The sequence below is a fragment of the Elephantulus edwardii genome, unplaced genomic scaffold, assembly GCF_000299155.1.
Source record: "Elephantulus edwardii isolate Elephantulus edwardi_28Jun2011 unplaced genomic scaffold, EleEdw1.0 scaffold00129, whole genome shotgun sequence".
Lineage (NCBI taxonomy): Eukaryota > Metazoa > Chordata > Mammalia > Macroscelidea > Macroscelididae > Elephantulus > Elephantulus edwardii.
Window position 1 is genome coordinate 7,557,363 of NW_006399879.1, and position 20,017 is coordinate 7,577,379.

Below are 20,017 nucleotides of genomic sequence, written 5' to 3' on the forward strand. Positions count from 1 at the left end.
AGACACAGCCCCCTGAAGACACAGTCCCATCCCTGCAGACACAACCCCCTGCAGACACAGCCCCCTGTAGACACAGCCCCTTGCAGACACAGCCCCCACCCCTACAGACACAGCCCCCTGCAGACACAGTCCCCCTGCAGACACAGCCCCCTGTAGACACAGTCCCATCCCTGCAGACACAGCCTCCTGCAGACACTCCCCCACCACTGTAAACACCATCTGCCCTGCAGACATAGCATCCGCTCTCTAACAAGTCTCCCCTTACAGCTGTGCTTCTACCAGTAAGCTTTGCCCCCATGGCTGGGATGGCTCTGCTCCTCTCAAAGGCTCTTCACCCACCCCTGCAGACACTGCCCCCACACCGAGGGGTCTGGATAGGCCGAGGTGACCATGGGGAGTAGGGAGCACTGGCTGAAAGCTGCACCATGTTCTCTCCAGCTGTGCGTATAAACTGCCTTGTTCATTTATTCCGAATATTCCGGGCCATGCTTCCCCGGAGTAAGGGTTCTTGGAGCTCTTTGACCCCTTGGTGAGACACATCCTGTGCACCTCTCAGGCCTGAGAGCCATGTCCGTAATACTGGGTGGCTTCAGAGGAGGCCTTGGTGGTGTAGACATTGAGTGCTTGGCTCAGAATCCAAGGTCAGGGGTTCGAGTCCACCCAGAGGTGCCGCAGAAGAAAGGCCTCGCTCTGGCTCTGTGGCTCAGCTGCTGAGCCCCCACAGGGTACAGCCGTCAGCTGACGTCCATGTGCACACACGGGGCTCCTTCACGGGCTCACTTGGGGCTCCTTCGGAGGCTCATGCGGGGCTCCTTCACGGGCTCACACAGGCTCACGCGGGCTCCTTCAAGTGCCCACGTGTTTGTTCCTTCCCAGGCTGCTTTCAGGCTCCCCTCCAGTCAGTGTGAACATGGTGGCTGGCTTTGCTGTGTCTTTTTGTGACCTGGAAAGTCCTGTGTGACCGAGAGTGTCAGGGAGAGGAGGCTAGGGCCCAGGATGTGCATTGCATGTTTGTGGGGGTACAGGCACAGTCTGGAGCAGAACACCTCAACTTTCCACAGTATTCACTCAGCTCTGGTCCTTGTCAGATCCATCCCAGCAGCACGTGGGAAGTGAGGGCCATCACTCTGGGAGCCACAATAGATGAGGTCACTGCCCGGGGTTCAGCCCACAGAGCCACGAGACTCCGGAGATGCTGAGTGCCCCTCATTCTGCTGGGCTCCTATCCTCACCTTCCTGGGGACACCTGGGATGATGGGGTCGCAGGTGCTGCTACATCTGTCCCAAGTGGCCCTTTGGGAAAACATTCCTCCTCCTTGTAGTTCAAACGGGTAACTCCCTGGACTCTTAACCAAGAGGTCTCAGGATCGGTCACACCCAAGGCGCTCAGGAGAAAGGCCTGCCAGTCTGCTTCCTGAAGAAACGTTGCAGACCCTGGGGGCACAGTCCTGCACTGACACACTTGGGAGCGAGTCAGGAGGGATGCAGTGGCCACTGAGGGACAGGTATGGGCCAAGCTGCAGGCCCCTCCATCTGAGGGGAGTTTCCCAGGGCCACGCTGTCTGGAGGTGCTGGCCTTTAGCATCTCCATGGAGCTGGAGATGGAGACAGTCTCTTCAGCACCGGCTCTGGAACACGTGAGGTTCAGGGCCCACAAGTGGGAACATGGAGGAGCCTTGTGTTGCTGCCATTGGTGGCCGCTATACGGTACCCCCAGTACCCAAATGGGGCCGCAGCACTAATGGCCACTCTGTGTTGTGTCCACAGCCCCGTCACTTACTCTCACCAACGCCCACTGAGGTAACATTGCTCCCCGCTTCCCTGTGCCTCCCCCGTCCTGCACCAGTTATAAAGATAACAGCCAGGCTCCCAGAAGGCCCACAGCGGACTCCAGCAGGGCCCAGCTGTTCCAGCAAGCCCCACAGACCCCTCCAGGCCCACAGTGGACTCTAGCAGGGCCCACAGACCCCTCCAGGCCCCACAAAGCCCACAGCAGACTCCAGCAGGGCCAGCAGGCTGCACAATGAACCCACAGGCTCCAGCAAGTCTTAGTAGGCCCCATCAGGTCCTTTCAAGCCCCAGCAGACTCCAGCAGGTTTCATCAGGTCGCAGCAGGTCCTATCAGGCTCCAGCAGATCCCATCAGATCCCAGCAGGCCCCATCAGGTCCTAGCAGTTCCAGAAGGCCCCATCAGGATCCCGCAGGCCTGGAAGGCCCCAGCAGGCTCCAACAGGTCCTATCAGGCCCCAGAAGATCCCATCAGGATCCAGCAAGTCCCATCAGGCCCTAGCAGACCCCCACAAGCCCCTGGCTCCTGGCTGGTTATCTTTATAACCATCTCCTCTGCATGCTGCTGGTGCGAACGCCCTCAAACTCGGTCTTGCGTGCAGCCAGAGTCCAGACAGCGTTGTACTTAGAGAAGGGGTATGGGAGCTGGGACAGCCCCCCTAGTGCTCCTCCATATGGTGGGGGAGACTCTGGAATTGATCCTGTATTCCAGCATCTGTCAGCAGTCCGTTTCCAACATAAGTCAGCCATGTGGATCACTGTGACCAGACCTGACTTTCCGGTGGGGTCCAGGTGGCATAGGACAGGGCTCTTCTGCAGGAGGGACTAAGGGACAGTGGCACAGTGTCCAGGTTCTCTGGTGCTGCTACAGTAGGGATGCCACTAGTGGAAAGCTGTAACAAACAGAAATTCACTGTCTCAGTTTAGAAGACTGTTGTCATTGTTGTCGTTGTTGTTGTTAGGTGCCATCAGGTCAGCCACGACTTTCAGATCTGAACCCCGTCCTGTCCTGTGCCGTCACCCTCTCTGACACACTCGAGCCCACTGTTGCAGTCACTCTGTCAGTCCTGGCTGATGGTCTGCCTCTCCTTCACCGACCCTCCACCTTCCCAAGCACAGTGTCCCTCTCCAAGGAAGAGACTCTCCTCGTAACATGTCCAGAGTATGTGAGAGGAAGCTTTGCCGTCTGCCTCCAAAGGGCTCTCCGGCTCCACCTTCTCCGAGATATATCTGATCATCCTCTTGGCTGTCCAACCTCTCCGGCTCCACCTTCTCCATGCTATCTGATCATTCTCTTGGCGTCCATGGGATGTTCAGAGCTCTTCTCCACCACAGCTCAAAGGCGTCAATTCTTCCTCTGTCAACCTTAGTCACCATCCAGCTCTCAAGTGCATAACACGTGACTGAGAAGACCCTGGCCTGAACCAGGCACACCTTAGCCCTCAACTTGAGCAGGAGTGAAAGTCCAGGGCCGGCTCTAGGACAAGACCCCTCTGTGTGAGTTCTTCGTCTGCAGCCCCAGCGTTCTCCGGAGATCTCCACGTGTCCTGGCCTTCTCTGGTGTCCCACAGCTTCCCGGCTCAGGGGCTCACATCCAGGAGAAGCCACCCCTGGCTGTGATTTCTCAGTGGGACTGAGATCACTCTCCTGCCTTTGTTTCTTGAGAGATAAGAGATGCCACGGGTCACACCCTGGGAAGCCTCTCAGGCGTCAGGGCTGTGCTGGGAATGAGGGTGCTACCTTCCACCCCTCACCCTGTTCCAAGGACTTGACTGATTATGTCACAGGGGGCAGTCATGTAGCTTCCACACCAATCATTACACACAAACATCTGGGGATACAGTTCAGTTGTGATGCACGGCCACCGTATCAAAGGTGTGTCCTATGCGTTCAGTGACGTTCTGAGCACTTGCCTCGTGCATCCTGGAAATCTGCAATCATCCTGCTTACTCTGCCCTGTCCTGAGCCAGGCTCACTGACTCAGGCACACTTTATCCCATTACCCCAATTACCGTATAAATACCTCATCTGGGGTCTTCCTCTCCTGTGCTATCCTTCCACACTTCCAAGCATGGTGTCCTACTCAAGGACCAGTCTCGCCTGGCCACGTGCCCAAAGTATGTGAGATGGAGCTTCAAAATCCTGACCTCCAAGTAGAAACTTGGTTTCACCGCCTCAAAACAGACCTATCCGTCTTCTTGGTGGTCCATGGTATGTTCAAGACTCTTCTCTAACATCACAATTCAAAGGCATTGATTCTTCTTCCATCATCCTTAGTCATTGTCCAGCTCTCTGATGCATAGCAAGTAATTGTGAAGACCATGGCCTGGATCAGGCACACCTTAGTCTGACATCACTGTTGCTTTTCAGCACTCTGGAGAGGGCCCTGATGGCAGATTTTCCCAGTGCAATTTATCCTTTGATTCCTGACTACTGGTGCTAAGAGTGTTGATTGTGGAGCCGAGGAAGCGGAAATTGTTAACAGTTTCAATCTCTTCTCCATCTATCGTGGTGCTGCCAATTGACCCAGTGCTGAGAAACTTTCATCTTCTTGATGTTGAGCTTCAGTCCATATTGAGGAGGAGCTGTTGTGACAGAAACACCACAAGGGGGTGGCTTTACCAAACAGACATGTGCTTTCTCGTAATTGTGGTTTAGAGGTGCCATCATTGCGGACTGTGCACAACAGACCTGAGCCCCGTCCTGTCCTGTGCCATCCTCGCCAGCTCCGACACACGGGAGCCCATTGTGGTGGTCACCATGTCCATTCACCCAGCCGAGGGTCTTTCTCTCCTTTACCATCCCTCCTCCTTCCAAGCACCATGTCCCTCACTAAATAATAGCCTCTCCCAGCAACGTGGCCCAAGCATGTGAGACGAACCTTCGAAACTTTGCCATCATTGCCTCCAGGGAGCACGCCGGCTGCAGCTCCTCAGAGACAGACCCGTCTGTCTCCACAGTTAGGAGACTGGAGTCCGCATCCAGGAAGGGCGTGTTCTCTGTCAGCTCTGGGGGAAGGTCCATGTCCCTGTCAGGTCCCTGGCGATGTCCACGTGGCATCTCTCTCTTCATCTTTGCTTCTTTTCCTAACCTGATCTTTCACAGTTGAGAAGATTTGGTTTAAGACACACCTTACCCTAATGCTGCCACATCACCAAGGGGAGCTCACTCTCAAGTGGGGTCATAACCGCCAGGGGGCGAGGGAGGATTGCAGCATGTGATTTTGGGGACACAGTTCCACCCATAAAACCCCACGAGCTGTACCCTGGACTCTGGGTGCACTCAGACTGCCCACTAAGAAAGCTTTCTCCCCACAGCTCCACACACAGTTCCTTGGCCATCTCTGCGAGGTGCCAGCAGTCTTCCACTGGCTCTAGAAGGTTCTCAGCAGTGCCACAGGCACACACCACTCCTGGGTCATCTCTCTCCTTCTGGGTCCCTCCTCTCTCTCTGCTCCTGAGCCCTCTCTCTGCTCCTGGTCCCTCTCTCTCTCTGCTCCTGGTCGCGCACTCTCTCTCTCTCTCTCCACCTGGGCCCTCTCTCTCTCTCTCTGCTCCTGGGCCCTCTCTCTCTCATCCTGGGCCCTCTCTCTGCTCCTGAATCTCCTCTCTGGGTGGCCAGGCCTCATCTCCACTGTATTATTTAAGCTCTGTTGGAGGCTGTCTCCTGCCTCGCTGACACAGGAGCTCTGGTGTGTAGTTCATAGTGAGGTGTGCCGCTTACCTAAAGGTCTATGGTTCGAATACACCAGTGGCCCCATGGGAGGGAGATGGGCAGGCTCCTCCCTGTCCAACTACCCCCAGGCCTGAAGGGTGACTGTGAGCCTGTATCAACAAAGCTGCCACTAATCCTGCCTCATTCACATCACGGAGGTGAGGATTTTCAACCCAGAGGGTAATGATCCCAACATGGAGAGGGCGCTGAGGATGACCCTGAGAGCCCTGGTCTGGGCACATGTCCCTAGGACACGTTCAGTCCGAAAGGCCGCCTGCATCCCACCCCCTTGACCAGCCCTTGGTGGGGAGTCCCGTTCCAGCCCTTGGGTGGTCCCAGGAGAACCAGAACCTTCCACAGAGCCCTGCCTGGCTTCTCCAGTGCCCGCTGATGGAGCCCCTGATGGGCATGGACGGACAGCATTTCACCTCCTTGGGGTCTCATTCTGTGGGACAAACCTGAAGAGCTCAAGTTGCAGGACCCAGGGACGCTGCCACTACATGTGTGAGCGGCCAGCTGGGTCAGGCTCCTGCCTCCACAGCGCAGCCTGTGGTCTTGCATGCAGCCTCCAGGGTGTCAGAGAGGACCCTTGGGAGGTGACCCAGGCCCAGTCCAATGCAGAAGACACCCAGAGGCACAGCCAGGGGCCCATGAGCCCAAGGGAGGAGCAGGCAGGTGTGGGTGAAGCGAGGGGTGGGTGCCCAGCACGTTCAGGGACAGTTTCCAGACTGGGGACAGGCCCCCAGGGTATGAGGAAAGTCAGAGAGGCTGAGGCAGCCGTGAGCACCAGACCACAGACTGGACACTGCATGTCACTGGGCCTGTCTTGGAGCTCAGTAGGGGTCACCAGATGGTCAGACTGGCTGGTCACCTTCATGCCAGACCTGGGGCCTCACACCCCTTGTCACTTGGACTGGCCTGGGGTCCAGGAGGGGGTCACCAGTCAGAAGAGGGCCAGGCTGGATGGTCACCCTGTGCCAGCTGCCGGAGGGGTGGAAAGCCGGGCAGCTGCCCTCCCCAGGCAGTGTCTCCATCTCACGCGCCTCTGCTGCCCACCCGCTCCCCCTCCACTCCCTTTTGCGTCTCAGTGTCCATGTCTGTGTCTGTTTCCCTCGCTGTGCTTCGGGGTCAGAAGGGGTGCTCCCTCTCTGAATGTGCTTGGGGGTCCTGCAGAGCCCCCTCAGGCTGGGGAACCTCACTGCCTCTCACACTGTTCCCAGGAACCCAGCCCCTGGAGGGCTGCATGGGGTTCGAGGAGTGGGGATCCAGAAGTTTCCACCACATCCCTCAGGAAGGGTTGGGGTGTGGAGGCTCTGATCTAAGGGAGCTGGGGGGCTGACTGAGGCCAGAGGGATGACCCTAACTGCAGGTGAGCCTGGTTAGGTGTGGGCTGCCTGTGGGGCCCTTGGAGCCCCCTGGGTTGGGAGGAGGGGTGTCAGTGCCCATGTGAGGCTCATGGCTGTGTCTTCTTTGCAGGGGGACCAGGACGACCGGTCCTACAAGGCCTGCCGGACCTCCAGCCCCAGCTCCGCAGGCTCGGTCAGCCTGGGGCGCTACACCCCACCATCAAGGTCCCCGCAGCACTGCAGTCGTCCAGGTACCTGTCCTCCAAGGGCTCTGGGTGGGCACCAGGCTGCCTCTAATGTGATAGGCAGGGCTGCTATGGCCCGGGGGTGAGGACAGAGCTATAGGGTCCACAGTGGACAGCAGGGCCAGTCCAGTGAAGTGCCTTCTTGTGTGGCCAGGTAGTTAAGTAGGGGCCTAGACGGTGAGGGGTGATAGTGGACACTTGAGGCCAGAGGCAGGGAGGGTGGCTGCAGTGACAGGTGGCCGGCGTGCAAGTGGAGACTGTCTTCTGATAGGTGCACAAGGCAGGGCTGACCACTGAAGACCGAGCAGATATTTAAGGGGGAGATGAGAGACCACAGTCGGTCAGTCCTGTGGTCGGCGTAGCCCTGAGCCAGAACACAGAGTTGGCCTCTCCTTAGCAGCTCTCCCATAGTGACCACGAAGGCCACGTCTTAGTGGAGAAATGGACGAGAGCCACTCGGAGTAGGCAGGAGCCGGAGGCAGGTCCTCCCAGCCACCTCTCCCACCCCTGCCGGGCGCCAGCTCAGCCTTGCTCCTCCCGCTTTCAGATCCCTTATCCCCTAGTGTGTCAAAGCCACGCCGAGGCTGCCTTTCTGAAGGATCATCCTGAGCTGTCCCCTTGACCAGCATGTGTTTGACTGACGCCATGTTCACACTCATGGGAGAGTCAGGACCAGCTCATTTGAAATATTATTTCTCCTTATTCCCACCTTGACCCTCCTATAAGCTGCTCAATAAATGCAGGGGAATTGGAGAGAAGAGAGAACAGAAGGGGTGTGTGTGAGAGAATGGATGGGTGTGTGAGTGAATGAATGGATGGGTGTGTGAGTGAAAGGATGGATGGGTGTGTGAGTGAATGAATAGATAGGTGTGACAGTGAATAAGTGGGTGTGTGAGTGAATGGATGATGGGTGTGTGACTGAATGGGTGTGTGAGTGAATGAATGGATGGATGTGTGAGTGAGTGTATGGGTGTGTGAGTGAATGCATAAATGGGTGTTTCAGTGAATGAATGGGTGTGTGAGTGAATGAATAAATGAATGAATGGGTGTGTGAGTGAATGAATAGGTGTGTGAGTGAATGAATAGATGGGTGTGTGAGCCAATGAATAGGTGTGTGAGTGAATGAATGGGTGTGCGAGTGAATGCATGGATGGGTGTGTGAGTGAATTTAGGAATGGGTGTGTGAGTGAATGAATGAATGGGTGTTTCAGTCAATGAATGGGTGTGTGAGTGAATGAATGGATGGGTTTGTCAGTGACTGAATGGGTGTGGGAATGAATGAATTGGTGTGTGTGAATGAATGGGTGTGTCAGTGAATGGATGGGTTTGTGAGTGAATGAATAGATGGGTATGACAGTGAATGAATGGGTGTGTGAGTGAATGAATGGGTGTGACAGTGAATGAATGGATGTGTGAGTTAATGGATGGGTGTGTCAGTGAAAGAATGGGTGTCAGTGAATGAATGGGTGTGTGAGTGAACAAATGGGTGTGTGAGTGAATGGATGGGTGTGACAGTGAATGAATAGGTATGTGAGTGAATGAATGAATGGGTTTATGAGTGAATAAATGGATGGGCTTGTGAATGAATAGATGGGCGTGTGAGTGAATGAATGGGTGTGTCAGTGAGTGGATGGGTGTGTGAGCAAATGAATGGGTGTGACAGTGAATGAATGGATGTGTGAGTGAATGGATGGGTGTGTGAGCGTGTGAATGGATATATGACCCTCTGAGTGACTGTGTGCGTGAATGGATGGCTGAGTGGGTATATGAATGAGTAAAGAGTTGAGTGACTGTATGAGTTCTTGTGCCTCGATTCAGAACTGACCCCTCACTGACCCTCCGGTGGGTTTTCTGAGGCGGTCAACTGCACGGGAGGAGACTGCCCGTTTTTCTCCCATGGAGCAGCTCGTGGATTTGAACCAGGAGCCTTTGAGATTGCAGCCCAACTTCTGACCATTAGTAAGAGAATGAGTCCACGAGGGAGGGAGGGAGCCCATGAGAAGACTGGTGAACGCTCGGACTGATGAGTTGACGAGGGTCTGAGCAAACGGGTGAGAGTGCGGATAAGTGAGTGACTGAGTGGGGCAGCGAGCGAGTGAACGAGTCACCGAGTGAATAAGTGGGTGGGTGAGTGGATGAGGCCCGTGAGCTGACGAGGGAGTGTGTGATGATAAAAGAGCAGCTGCAGCGGTGTGTGTGAGGGAGGGAGGGGCCGACGGACGAGTGCGTGCGTGCTGAGTGAGTAAACGAGTGAGTTAGGGAGCACATAGATGAGATGAGGGAGCGAGGGGCGCGCGGGTCGAATGATGAGTCATGGGGATGGATGGTGCGTGGGGACTGAGCGTGTGAGATGGTCAGTGAGTGAAGAATGCGTGGACCGAATGATGAGTGCGTGATGAGCGGTCAGTAAGTGAATGAGTACGTGACGAGTGAGCGGTGCGTGGATGAGCAGGTAGATGGTTGGTGAGTTGACCACCAGTGTCCCTGCACTGTCCGTTGGTCCTTTGATGTGCTGGCCAGAGCACTTAGATGCTGCAGCTGGCCCCTAAGTAGCCCCAGAGAGCCAAGGCTTGGATCTCAGCTGGCCTCTTAAGATCCCAATGAGAGTGCTGGACAGGGTGTGGGGGAGCCACCCCGACCCTGGACCCTAACAGGCCTGCGGCTGCCCCCGCCCTCCTCCCAGGCCAGCGGGCCCTCCTCCACACCTGCAGCAATGGTATCATGGTCCACAGCACATCGGGTGGCCCTGGAGGTGCTGCAGAAAGGCGTGCATCCCTCAGAGAGGAAGGAAAATGTTCCTAGCGGCCTGGGACTGGGAATATTTTGTGGCTTTGTGGCCCCGAGCCCGCGTTGACGCTGATCTGCTCTCTGTTGCCCGCAGCTGGTACTGCGGGTGTTGGTACCAGCAGCTGCCTCTCCCTGTCCCAACACCCAAGCCCTACCTCCGTTTTCCGACACCATTACATGCCCTACTTCCGAGGTAAGGCTCCAGGGCTGGGACGTGAGTGTCCGTCTCGTGTGGCCACTGTCCAGTGTCTCGCATGGCTTCCGGCCTGTGCCCCGTGCCCTGCACCCTCGCTGTGTGCATCTTGTCTGTCTGACTCCGTTGCTCTTGGTCTCTCCGTGTTCTAGAAGGAAGCTACAGGTCACGTGCAGTGTCAGGGAGCAAACAAATGTACAGGCTGGGTCTGGGCAGCAGCAGGGACAGGGGACTGGACCGTGGACCACAGCTGGCTCTGGCCGAGGTGCTGTCCCTGTGTCATTGCTGTTATATGTCACCTGGTGAGGACTTCGGGGTCAGGAAGAAGCTGAAGCAGAAAGAGGAGAGTGACCTGGCTGGGTACCAGGGCTCAGGGTCTCAGGGAGGGACCACTCCTCCAGCTGACATGGACTGGACAGGGCCCCCAGGTGTGTGTCCCTCAGCTGGGCCGGGGCTCTCAGGATTATGTAGTTCTCTTCCATTTTTCGGTGATCCTAATGCAGTTATGCAGTTATCCGTGTGCTGTAAATCCTCATCTCAAGGAAGGGACGCCATCCTTGGGAAGGGTGGAGGGTCAGCGAGAGGGGACCCCATCGAGATGTACTGACGAGGCGGCTGCTGCAGTGGGTGTGTCACAGGTGAGGATGGCGCAGGACGGGGTGCAGGTCAGCTGTTCACAGGGTCGCTGTGCCTCCTACACGATGTCACCCAACCACAACCACCATGGTCTTAGTCACGGGAGCTCCAGTGGCCTCGTGGGAAGAAGCTGTGCTCCCACCCCAGAAGCACACAGTTTGAATCCACCAGCTGCTCCCTGGAGAAGGATGGGCAGCGTCCTGTGTGATCGCCTCTGAAAACCCGCGGGACGGTCAGGGCTGAGTCGGTTCCAGCTCGATGGAGCACAACAATAGCAACCAGCACGCGGTGTGAAGGAGGCGGGAAGCCATTGGCACGGTTAGGTTCCATCACGCCAGCCTCTTAGGGATCCCGAAGAGATTCAACACGTGGGAGGGCCTTGTTCACCTACCTCCTCCAGCGAGAGGGAAGAGCCAGGAGCAGAGTGGTGCCGCCTCTGGACCCAGGTCCCTGCGTACAGACCCAGGGAGACTGATGTCAAGGAACGCCAGCCAGGCATGGAGATGTGGGAAGGAGAAACGGCCTTCCCCGAGAGCTACACAGAGACAAAGCCTCTTCCTAGCTGGGGCCCTGAATTTGGGCTTCCCACAACCTACACGCGAGAAGTCTCTGTTAAACACACCTGCCTGAGATGCTTCTGTTGCTGCTGCCTGAATAGGCAGGGCACAGACCTCCCAAGACCCCTCCTTCCCTATGACTGTGCGCATGTACCCAAGAGAACCCAAGAGATTTCACCCAAGAGATTGGCGTGTGGACCCCTGGGGGAAGGTACTCAGAGTGTCTGCAGAAGCAGGGTCACGAGCTGACCACTCCCAGGGGGTTGTGAGCCCCATTTCTGACAGCTACTGTGTGGGGAGCATCACCAGCAGGCCCTCCCCCAGGGGGGCCAGCACTCGTGTGATCTCTCCTGCCCATCTCATGTGCTCGTGGTCACCTGCCTGGACTGGACAGCAGCCTCAGATAGATGGAGATGTGGGTGACTTCATTTTACTGGATCCACAGTCAACACCCACGATAACTAATCAAGAAAAGACGTGCTGCCCCTGGGGACATCTGCTGCCAACGGCCTCTCCAAAGAGCTGAAGAGCAAGGAGGTCACTTGGAAGACTAAGCTGCTCCTGACCCACGCCGTGCCTTCTCAGCTGCCCCAATGGCGTGTGGAAGCTGGACAATGAGGGAGGAAGACTTAACGAGGAAGAATCGATAATGTTGGCAGAGAATACTGAATATACTGTGATGGCTAGTGGTAAGGAACTGTGCTGCAGCCTCCAAGGCACGTGGTTCAAATCCACCAGCCGGTCTTCAGCAGGAAGATGGGCCGTCTCCTCCTGTGTGATTAGCTGCCTCTGAAAACGTGCTGGAGGGTCAGCTAGGGGCTGGTTTTGACTCGATGGTACACAACAGAAACAAGCCAGAGGGATGAGCAAATCTGTGTTGGAATAAATTCAGGCCACGTGCACCTCACAGGTGGGGAAGGTGAAGCTCCGTGTGACATTCCCTGGACATGTGACCAGGAGGGGTCAGCTCCCAGGGAAGGACACGGTGCTTGGAAAAGTAGAGGGTTAGTGAAGAAGAGGGCCCTCAAGGAGATGGACACTGTGGAATGGACTCAACAGATCCGCAGGACGGTGTGCACCGGGTAATGTGACCACGGGTCAGAGCCGACCAGGAACCACAGTCTCTTGCCTCAAGAGGCCCATCCTGTTGCTGAGACGAGTTCCCAGCCCGAACCTGGACGTCCTCGCTTCCCTGTGGTCAGCTCCACAGCTCCTGTCCTCCTGGGCAGGTTAGAACATCTCGGGGGGCGGCTGTGAGGCGCCCCTTGGACTGCCTTCCCGCCCTCCTGCCTACTAGCCAGTGTGGTCCTGGGACGTCCACTGCCACAGCTGCAGGCCCTGCTCTCCACTCTTTAGTCCTCACCTCTCCCTGGTGAGAGGAGGCAGGCTGAGCCCGCATCCCAGGACAGGACCCCCTGGCCCAACCCCTCAGAGGAACTGCCTGGTCATAGTTATAGGGTGAGGAGAACAGGCAGACAGGCACCCCTGAGCTACACAGCGTCTCATTGTCCCCCCGTGGGCTGCAAGCCAAGTCCTCCCTGATCTCTCTAGGGGTGCACAGGTCTAAGTGCCCACACCCCAGCCCTTGAGGCCCCCTGCCCATTTTCTTGTCCCCCTCCCCAGCTCTGGTAGTCCCTGGTGTGAGGCCCAAAGGGTCACTCTGGTGTCCTGTGGCCTCTAGCTTTGACTGTGGTGTTTGCAAGGCAAGAGTGGCCCTTTGCCCCTCAGCAAGCTGTCACCTGACCCCAAGGCTTCCAAGGACATGGGGAGGGTGTGTGATGTGTCCCTCATCAGACCTGTGCTGTTGTCCAGTATCCCGTGCCCATCACGTCTGTCCACTGTGGCCCCCATGTCAGCATCAGAGCCCTTTCCCTGTGGTCAGAAGCTGTCCCACCTGATGATCATTCTCGTGTCCTGGGAAGGAGACGTTTCAGATGTGGGGTCAGCATGGGGGAGAGGGTGCCACCACAGCTAGGGACACCCCCACTTAGTGTGCCAAGAGCCAGGGCACTTCTGAGGGGCTGGGCACTCACCTCTTATTCATCTGGAGCCGGTGGGGTTTCTGGGGGGCTTCTTAGGGGTGTGAGAGGCTGGGGCACTCACCTCTCATTCACCCAGAGCTGGTGGGGTTTCAGGGAGGCTCTGAAGGACAGGTGGAACACTCACCTCTTATTCACCCAGAGTTGGTGGGGTTTCTGGGGGGCTTCTTAGGGGTGCGAGGCTGGGGCACTCACCTCTTTTTATCTGGAGCTGGTGGGGTTTCTGGGGGGCTCTGAAGGGTGGGTGGCACTTGGTATCTGAGCTATAATCTTATTCTCCGTGAGAAGCAGCATCTAAGAGGGGGTGGGGAAGGGGTCACCTGTTTGTGCCAACAGTCGAGCCCACCGGGAGATGCCTCAGAAGCAAGGCCTGATGATCCATTCCCAAAGCCCTGGTGGTTGGGGGCCTGAAGGACGTGAGCCTCGGGAGGGGGTCTGACAGGCGAGCACCCCAGGACAGGGCCTGATGGGCATGTGCCCTGGGGTGGGGGCCTGACAGGTGTGTGCCCTGGGACAGGCACACAACCAGAGACCCCTGGCCCCCCTCCAGTGACCAAGGCCCCAGCTAAATGTGTGTCCTGTAGTCATGAAAAGGCTGTGGACACAGGCACAGGATGAGCAGGTAGAGGGTCTAGGTGGATCAACAGGCAGGAGGGTCTGGGCCCCGTTGGATGAGCAGGTTAGGAGTCTGTGCTCAGGTGAGTCAGCAGGTAGAGGGTCTGAGCTCAGATGGGTCAGCAGGTAAAGGATCTGGGATCCACTGGGTCAGTGTGGGGCGGTGTCTGAACTCAGGTGAGTCAGCAGGTAGAGGGTCTGAACTCAGGTGGATCAGGAGGAGAAGGTCTGGCCCCGCTGGGTCAGTGGGGCGGTGTCTGAACTCAGGTGGGTCAGCAGATGGGGGTCTGGGCAAGTGGAGGTCAGCGGGGTGCTTGAGGTGTTCTCGTTTTCCCTTCCCTGCCCGCTGTCCCCTCGGTGTCTGGAGGTAGTGAAAGCGGCCGCAGCACGCCCAGCCTCTCCATGCTCTCGGACAGCCGGCCTCCTCCCTCCACCTACCAGCAGGCCCCGCGCCATTTCCACGTCCCAGGTAGGTGCGTGCGCCCCGTTACACCGGTCTGCACCATCTGGTGTGGTCTTGACCCCCAGATGAAGCTCACATTGTACCTGCAAGGCCTCTCACCCCTTAACAACATTCATGGGTTTGCATGCTCACCCCAGAAAGCCGGAGGCTGGGATCCCATCTCCCACTCCCCCACCCCCCACCCCATACTCTCCCACCTCCCATTCCCCCATCTCCCCCCCACTCTCGCCCTACTCCAGCCCCTCCCACCCCAGGGAGCCTCGGGGAACAGGCTGCAGAGAAGCTGTCTCGATGGGCTGACTTTCTGGGGGTCCCCTGGTTCTTGCTTGCTGCCCCTCTGGCTGCCTGTCCCCTTCCATTCAGAGGCCCCGAGGGAGGTGGAGAGTCCAACTTGGGGGACTGCTTGATGTGTGCGGGGCTGGGGCCTGGCGGGCAGGGGAGAGAGGGACACTGGGACCTCTGCTTGCTCCTCACCTGCTCTCTTCTGCCCTGTGTTTCTTTCCCCCAGACACTGGCGTCAAGGATAACATCTACAGGAAGCCCCCAATCTACAAGCAGCATGGTAGGTGGGACCCTGCTGCTGTGTGCACAGGGCATCCTGGGGCGGGCGGCGCTGAGGCCTGGACAGTGGTGGGGGTCGCAAGCTCCCTGCTCCTGGGGCAATCAGTACACTGAGGCCTGGGCAGCGGCGGGGGCGGGGTCCTGGGAGGGGCGGGCATGGAGCCCATCCTCAGCTGGTAGAATTTCTAAAAATTTATGTCCACACCTTAATCCTCTTCCGAGAGGCTGATTTAGGGGCTGCCCAGGAAAGCAGTGTCTCTATATGAAAGGAATCCTCGTGGGAGGCAAAGGGGTAGCGCCCAGCTGCTTCAAGTACACTCAGAGGTATCACAGAAGAAAGGACTGGCAACTGTCAGCTTCCAGGGCTCCCGGCGCAGCAGAGGCATGCGGTGCGGTGCTGCTCAGCACAGAGTGGCCGTGGGGGTCAAGGAAGGTTTCAAGACAGCGAAGGTTTGAGGAGAGGTGTCTCTGCATAAGTCATGGTGTCAGGGAGTCCTTGGTGAGGGTCTCAGGCCCAGGCCTCCATATGTTGGAACCCCAGTGGGGAGCTCCTGGGGGTGGGGCCTGCTGGTAGGGTGCTGTCTGTGCTGTGCTGAAGGGAGTGTCCAGGCAGCCCCGGCTGAGGTGGTGAGGACAGAGTCTCCCAGGCTGCAGCCTGCCCCAGGCCTGGCCTCAGGGACAAACCCAGCTGACAGATTGTATGGGATACGTGCAGAGATGGGTTTAACCTGTGGAAAGCCATGCACAGGGGGCATTGTGACCGGGGCCCTGGAGAGGAGGTGACCAGGTGTGTTGTGGTCGGGGCCCCGGAGAGGTGGAGACCAGGTGCATTGTGACTGGGGCCCTAGAGAGGAGATGACCAGGTGCATTGTGACTGGGGCTCTAGAGAGGAGGTGACCAGGTGCGTTGTGACCAGGGCTCTGGAGAGGTGGAGACGAGATGTGATACCTGCAGCCACTTCCTGTGGCGTCCCCCGAGGGCCACTGGAGAGAGCTCTGTGAATTGCCCACAGTTCATGAACAGGACAGGCAAACCAGCCTCCTCTGTGCCCCCTGGTCACTATCTACCCTGCATCTGAGGGTGTCTCTGCCCTGGTGGCACAATGTTTAGAGTACTAGCTGAAAGGTTGTCAGCTGGACCTCCAGTGGCTCCTCCGGAATGAACGAGGTAGTCAGTGTCCATGGAGTTGGCCTTGGAAGGGCTCAGGAGTGGGTCTGCTCTGTGCTGCAGGTGCCGGGGTCAGAAGTGACGGCATAGCAGAGGGGCTGGTTTGTGTCTCAAGACATAAAACATGGAACGATCCCTCAGACTCCAAATGGTGACCCCGTCTCACCTAGTGATGTTAGAGCAGTACCCTCCCCCATATCTGCTGGGGGACTAGTTAGGCTCCTAGGAGGCTGGAGGGGGTCCCTGTGCCCTAGTGGGGAACAGAGGTCAGCCTAAGGGGACAGCATGCTAGGTGGCCGTGTCCCCTAGTGGTGCTCCTGTGACACCCTACAGAGCATGGTCTCGGTGCATCCCTCCTGGGACAATGTGACCCCTTCTCCACACACACCCACGTCTGAGCCAGCCTCCACCCGTGTGATGAATGCTCCCAGCTGTGGAAGGTCAGCCTCCAGTGAGGGGGGACAATAGAGCTGATTAGGATGCTGCCCCTGGACATCTTACCGAGCAGATCCAGCAGGGAAGGGCTTCCAGCTTATGTCCTTTAACAGAATCGGCCAGGAGATTATACCATGGATGATCTGTGACACATTTTAATCTGGGTATAAATCACTCTCCAGCCAGTGGCTGACCCTGAACAATTACTAAAATCCTGGGTCATTTCAAAGCCTGGCAGCACTGACTCTTTTATGAAACAGGTATGTACACAGCCTGCTCTCTGCCAAGCACATGTGTTCTGGGGTACAGACACCTAAGCTCCATCCACCTTCCTTGCATACATGCTGAGAGGTGGGACTGTGTGTCCAAGACATTAGACGTGGATAGTCTTTTAAGGGTGTATACGTGTGTTTGTGTGGGCTTCTGTGCACCTGGGTGTTCATAGTGCCTTATATTCAGAAGTATATGCACATGTGTGTGTATAAGGATGTACTATGGACATTCATGTGACAGTGCACACACATGTGTGTGAGAGAATACCAAGTATGATCATGTGTGCACATGTACACACATGAGAGCACACCACACATAATCACATGTACCAGTGCACATACATGTGTGAGAGAGCACACCTCGTGTGTCATGTGTGCACATTTACACACGTGTGAGAGCACATCACATATGATCATATGTGCACATGTACACACATTTGTAAGGGAACACCATGTATGATCACATGTGTGTACATACATGCGATGACACACCACACATGAACATGTTTGCATATGTACACACGTGTGTGAGCACACCATGTATGATCACATGTGCACATCTACACACATGTGAGAGAGCACACCACATGCGATCATGTGTGTACCTGTACACACATCTGTAAGAGTGCACCTTGTATGGTTGCTGTGTGTGTACACATGCACGAGGGCACACAGGCATGATCACATATGCTTGTATACACACGTGTATTATCCCATGTGCATGTACATGTGTGTGAGACACACATGTATGATTGTGAGAACACACCAGATGTGATCATGTGGGTGTAACGTGTATTAGAGGATACCATGTATGATCATTGTGCATATGTGTGCACACGTGTATCAGAGCACACCACGTATTATCACATTTGCACACACATGTATGCAAGTGCACCAGATATGACCATGTGTGTGCATGTACACACATGTGCATGAGAGCACACCGGGTATGATCACGTGCACACACGTATCAGAGTGCATCATGCATGCACATGTGTCTATCAGAGCACACCAGGTGTGATCATGTGTGCACACATGTGTATCAGAGCACACCAGGTATGGTCACATGTGAACATATACACACATGTGTGAGAGAGCACAGCAGGTATGATCATGTGCACACAGGTGTGTATCAGAGTGCATCATGCATGCACATGTGTCTATCAGAGCACACCAGGTGTGATCATGTGTGCACACATGTGTATCAGAGCACACCAGGTGTGGTCACATGTGAACATATACACACATGTGTGAGAGAGCACAGCAGGTATGATCATGTGCACACAGGTGTGTATCAGAGTGCATCATGCATGTTCACATGTGCACATGTGTGTATGAGAGTGTGTCACATATGATCATGTGTGCATATGTACACATTTGTATATCAGAGTGCACCGTGAATGATCATGTGTGCACATGCATACACACGTGTACGAGAGAGCCCCACATATGATCATGTGTTTGCACATGTGTGTGGAATGTGCATACCTGGATGTGTGTATATCCTGCACACTTGCATGTCTACATATGTGTATCTGTCTCCAGGTCTGCCCACATGAGCCCAGCTGCCTCTCAGCAAGCTTCCCAGTGGTCATCTCTGAGCAATGTTAGGATCACAATCTGTCCTTTTTCCTGAAACAGACACAGACCATGATAGGAAGTTGTCTAAGAGCGAAAATATCCTTATTAGCTAATGCATTTGCCACTTTTTACTTTTTAACTCACTGAAAATTAGTTTGAAAGTCAGAGGACCCTTTTCTGCTGAGTAGGTGAGTGGCTGGGTGAATGTATAGATGTGGGTGGAAGATAGAGGGAGTGGGGGAATGACAGTGTGGGTGAGTGCATAGGTGAGTGCATAGGTGAGTGCATAGGTGGATGATTGAGTGGATGGGGATGTTAAGTGGATGGGGATAGATGGATGATGGATAAATGGATGGATTGATGATGGATGGGTGGGTGGATGGATGGATGAAAGGTGGGGGTGGATGGATGGTAGATGGATGGCTGGGTGGGTGGATGTATGTATGGATGGATGGACAGATGGATGGTAGATGGATGGCTGGGTTGGTAAATGGGTGGCTGTCTGGGAGAATGGGTGGATGGATCGAAGGATGGATGGATGGATTGATGGATGGATGGATGGATGGATGGATGGATGGATGGATGGATGGACGGACGGATTGGTAAATGGGTGGCTGGCTGGGAGAATGGATGGGTGGATGGATGGATGGATGGTAGGTGGGGTGGATGGATGAATGGGGAGACAATGAACTGGTCGATGTGTGGATGGATAGATGATATGTGGGGTGTATGGTTGGACAGATGGGGATGTATGGGTGGGTGGGTGGATGATGCGTGGGTTATGATAGATAGTTGAGTGGATGGGTGAATGGATAGATGTAAATGGATGATAAGTGGGGTGGAAAGATGAATAGATGAGTGGTGGATGGGTGGATAAGTAGATGATAGTTGAGGGGTATGGATGGAATGTAAGTGGATGTGTGGGTGGGTATATGGATTGAGGGGAGTATGGGTTGATAGTTAGAAGAACAGATGTATGGAAAGACAGTGGAAGGAGTGGTGAGAGCCGGCGTAAGAACTGTGGGTCAAGGTCCACATGGACACGTAGATGTTCCAGGATAAGGGAACAGAAAGTTGGCCTGACGGGAAAAGGGCAGGCGGGCAAGCTCTGTTTCCAAGAAGAAATCAGATTTGCCTGAGATATTTCCAAGTAGTGATTCCCTGAGGCTTAGAAGGAGCCGTCTCCTCTGGTCAGCTGCACCCCCAGCAGCTGGCCACAGGCAGCCTAGAAACCAGCCTGGGCTCCCTTTCTGCTCTCACACACGTCACCTCACTCAAGCCTCTCAACTAGGGCGGGTGAGGCCTCATCCGCCCATTTTACAGGTTAGGAAACTGAGGCTTAGTCGCGTCAAGGTGCCAGCTTTCTGCACAGGCATGTTCTAGAGAAGCGGACGCGGTCTGCAGGCTGCCAGCGTCCTTGTTTGTGTATGTTGTCCTGTGCCTCCCACTAGGACAGTCTGGCCGAATACCCCTCTTCTTTGCTGTGGGCTGTGCTATGGACCCTCGTTGTCGTGTACTGTTGAGTCAGAGCTGACCCACAGCAGACCCTCCGGTGGGTTTTCAAGGCAGTTAATCACATGGGAGGAGACTGCCCATTCTTCTCCTGTGGAGCAGCTGG

At 55.8% G+C, this 20,017-nt stretch overlaps 1 protein-coding gene across 1 annotated transcript in view; it reads left to right on the forward strand.

The window, feature by feature from the left end:
* The window catches only part of ABLIM2 (actin binding LIM protein family, member 2), a 125,017-nt gene that overhangs the window by 58,553 nt on the left and 46,447 nt on the right, over positions 1 to 20,017 (forward strand). Inside the window, exons 10-13 of the mRNA XM_006893669.1 lie at positions 6,979 to 7,099; positions 9,975 to 10,073; positions 14,288 to 14,389; positions 14,892 to 14,945. Of these exons, the coding sequence (XP_006893731.1) occupies positions 6,979 to 7,099; positions 9,975 to 10,073; positions 14,288 to 14,389; positions 14,892 to 14,945 (376 nt within the window). The remainder of the gene's footprint in view (positions 1 to 6,978; positions 7,100 to 9,974; positions 10,074 to 14,287; positions 14,390 to 14,891; positions 14,946 to 20,017) is intronic.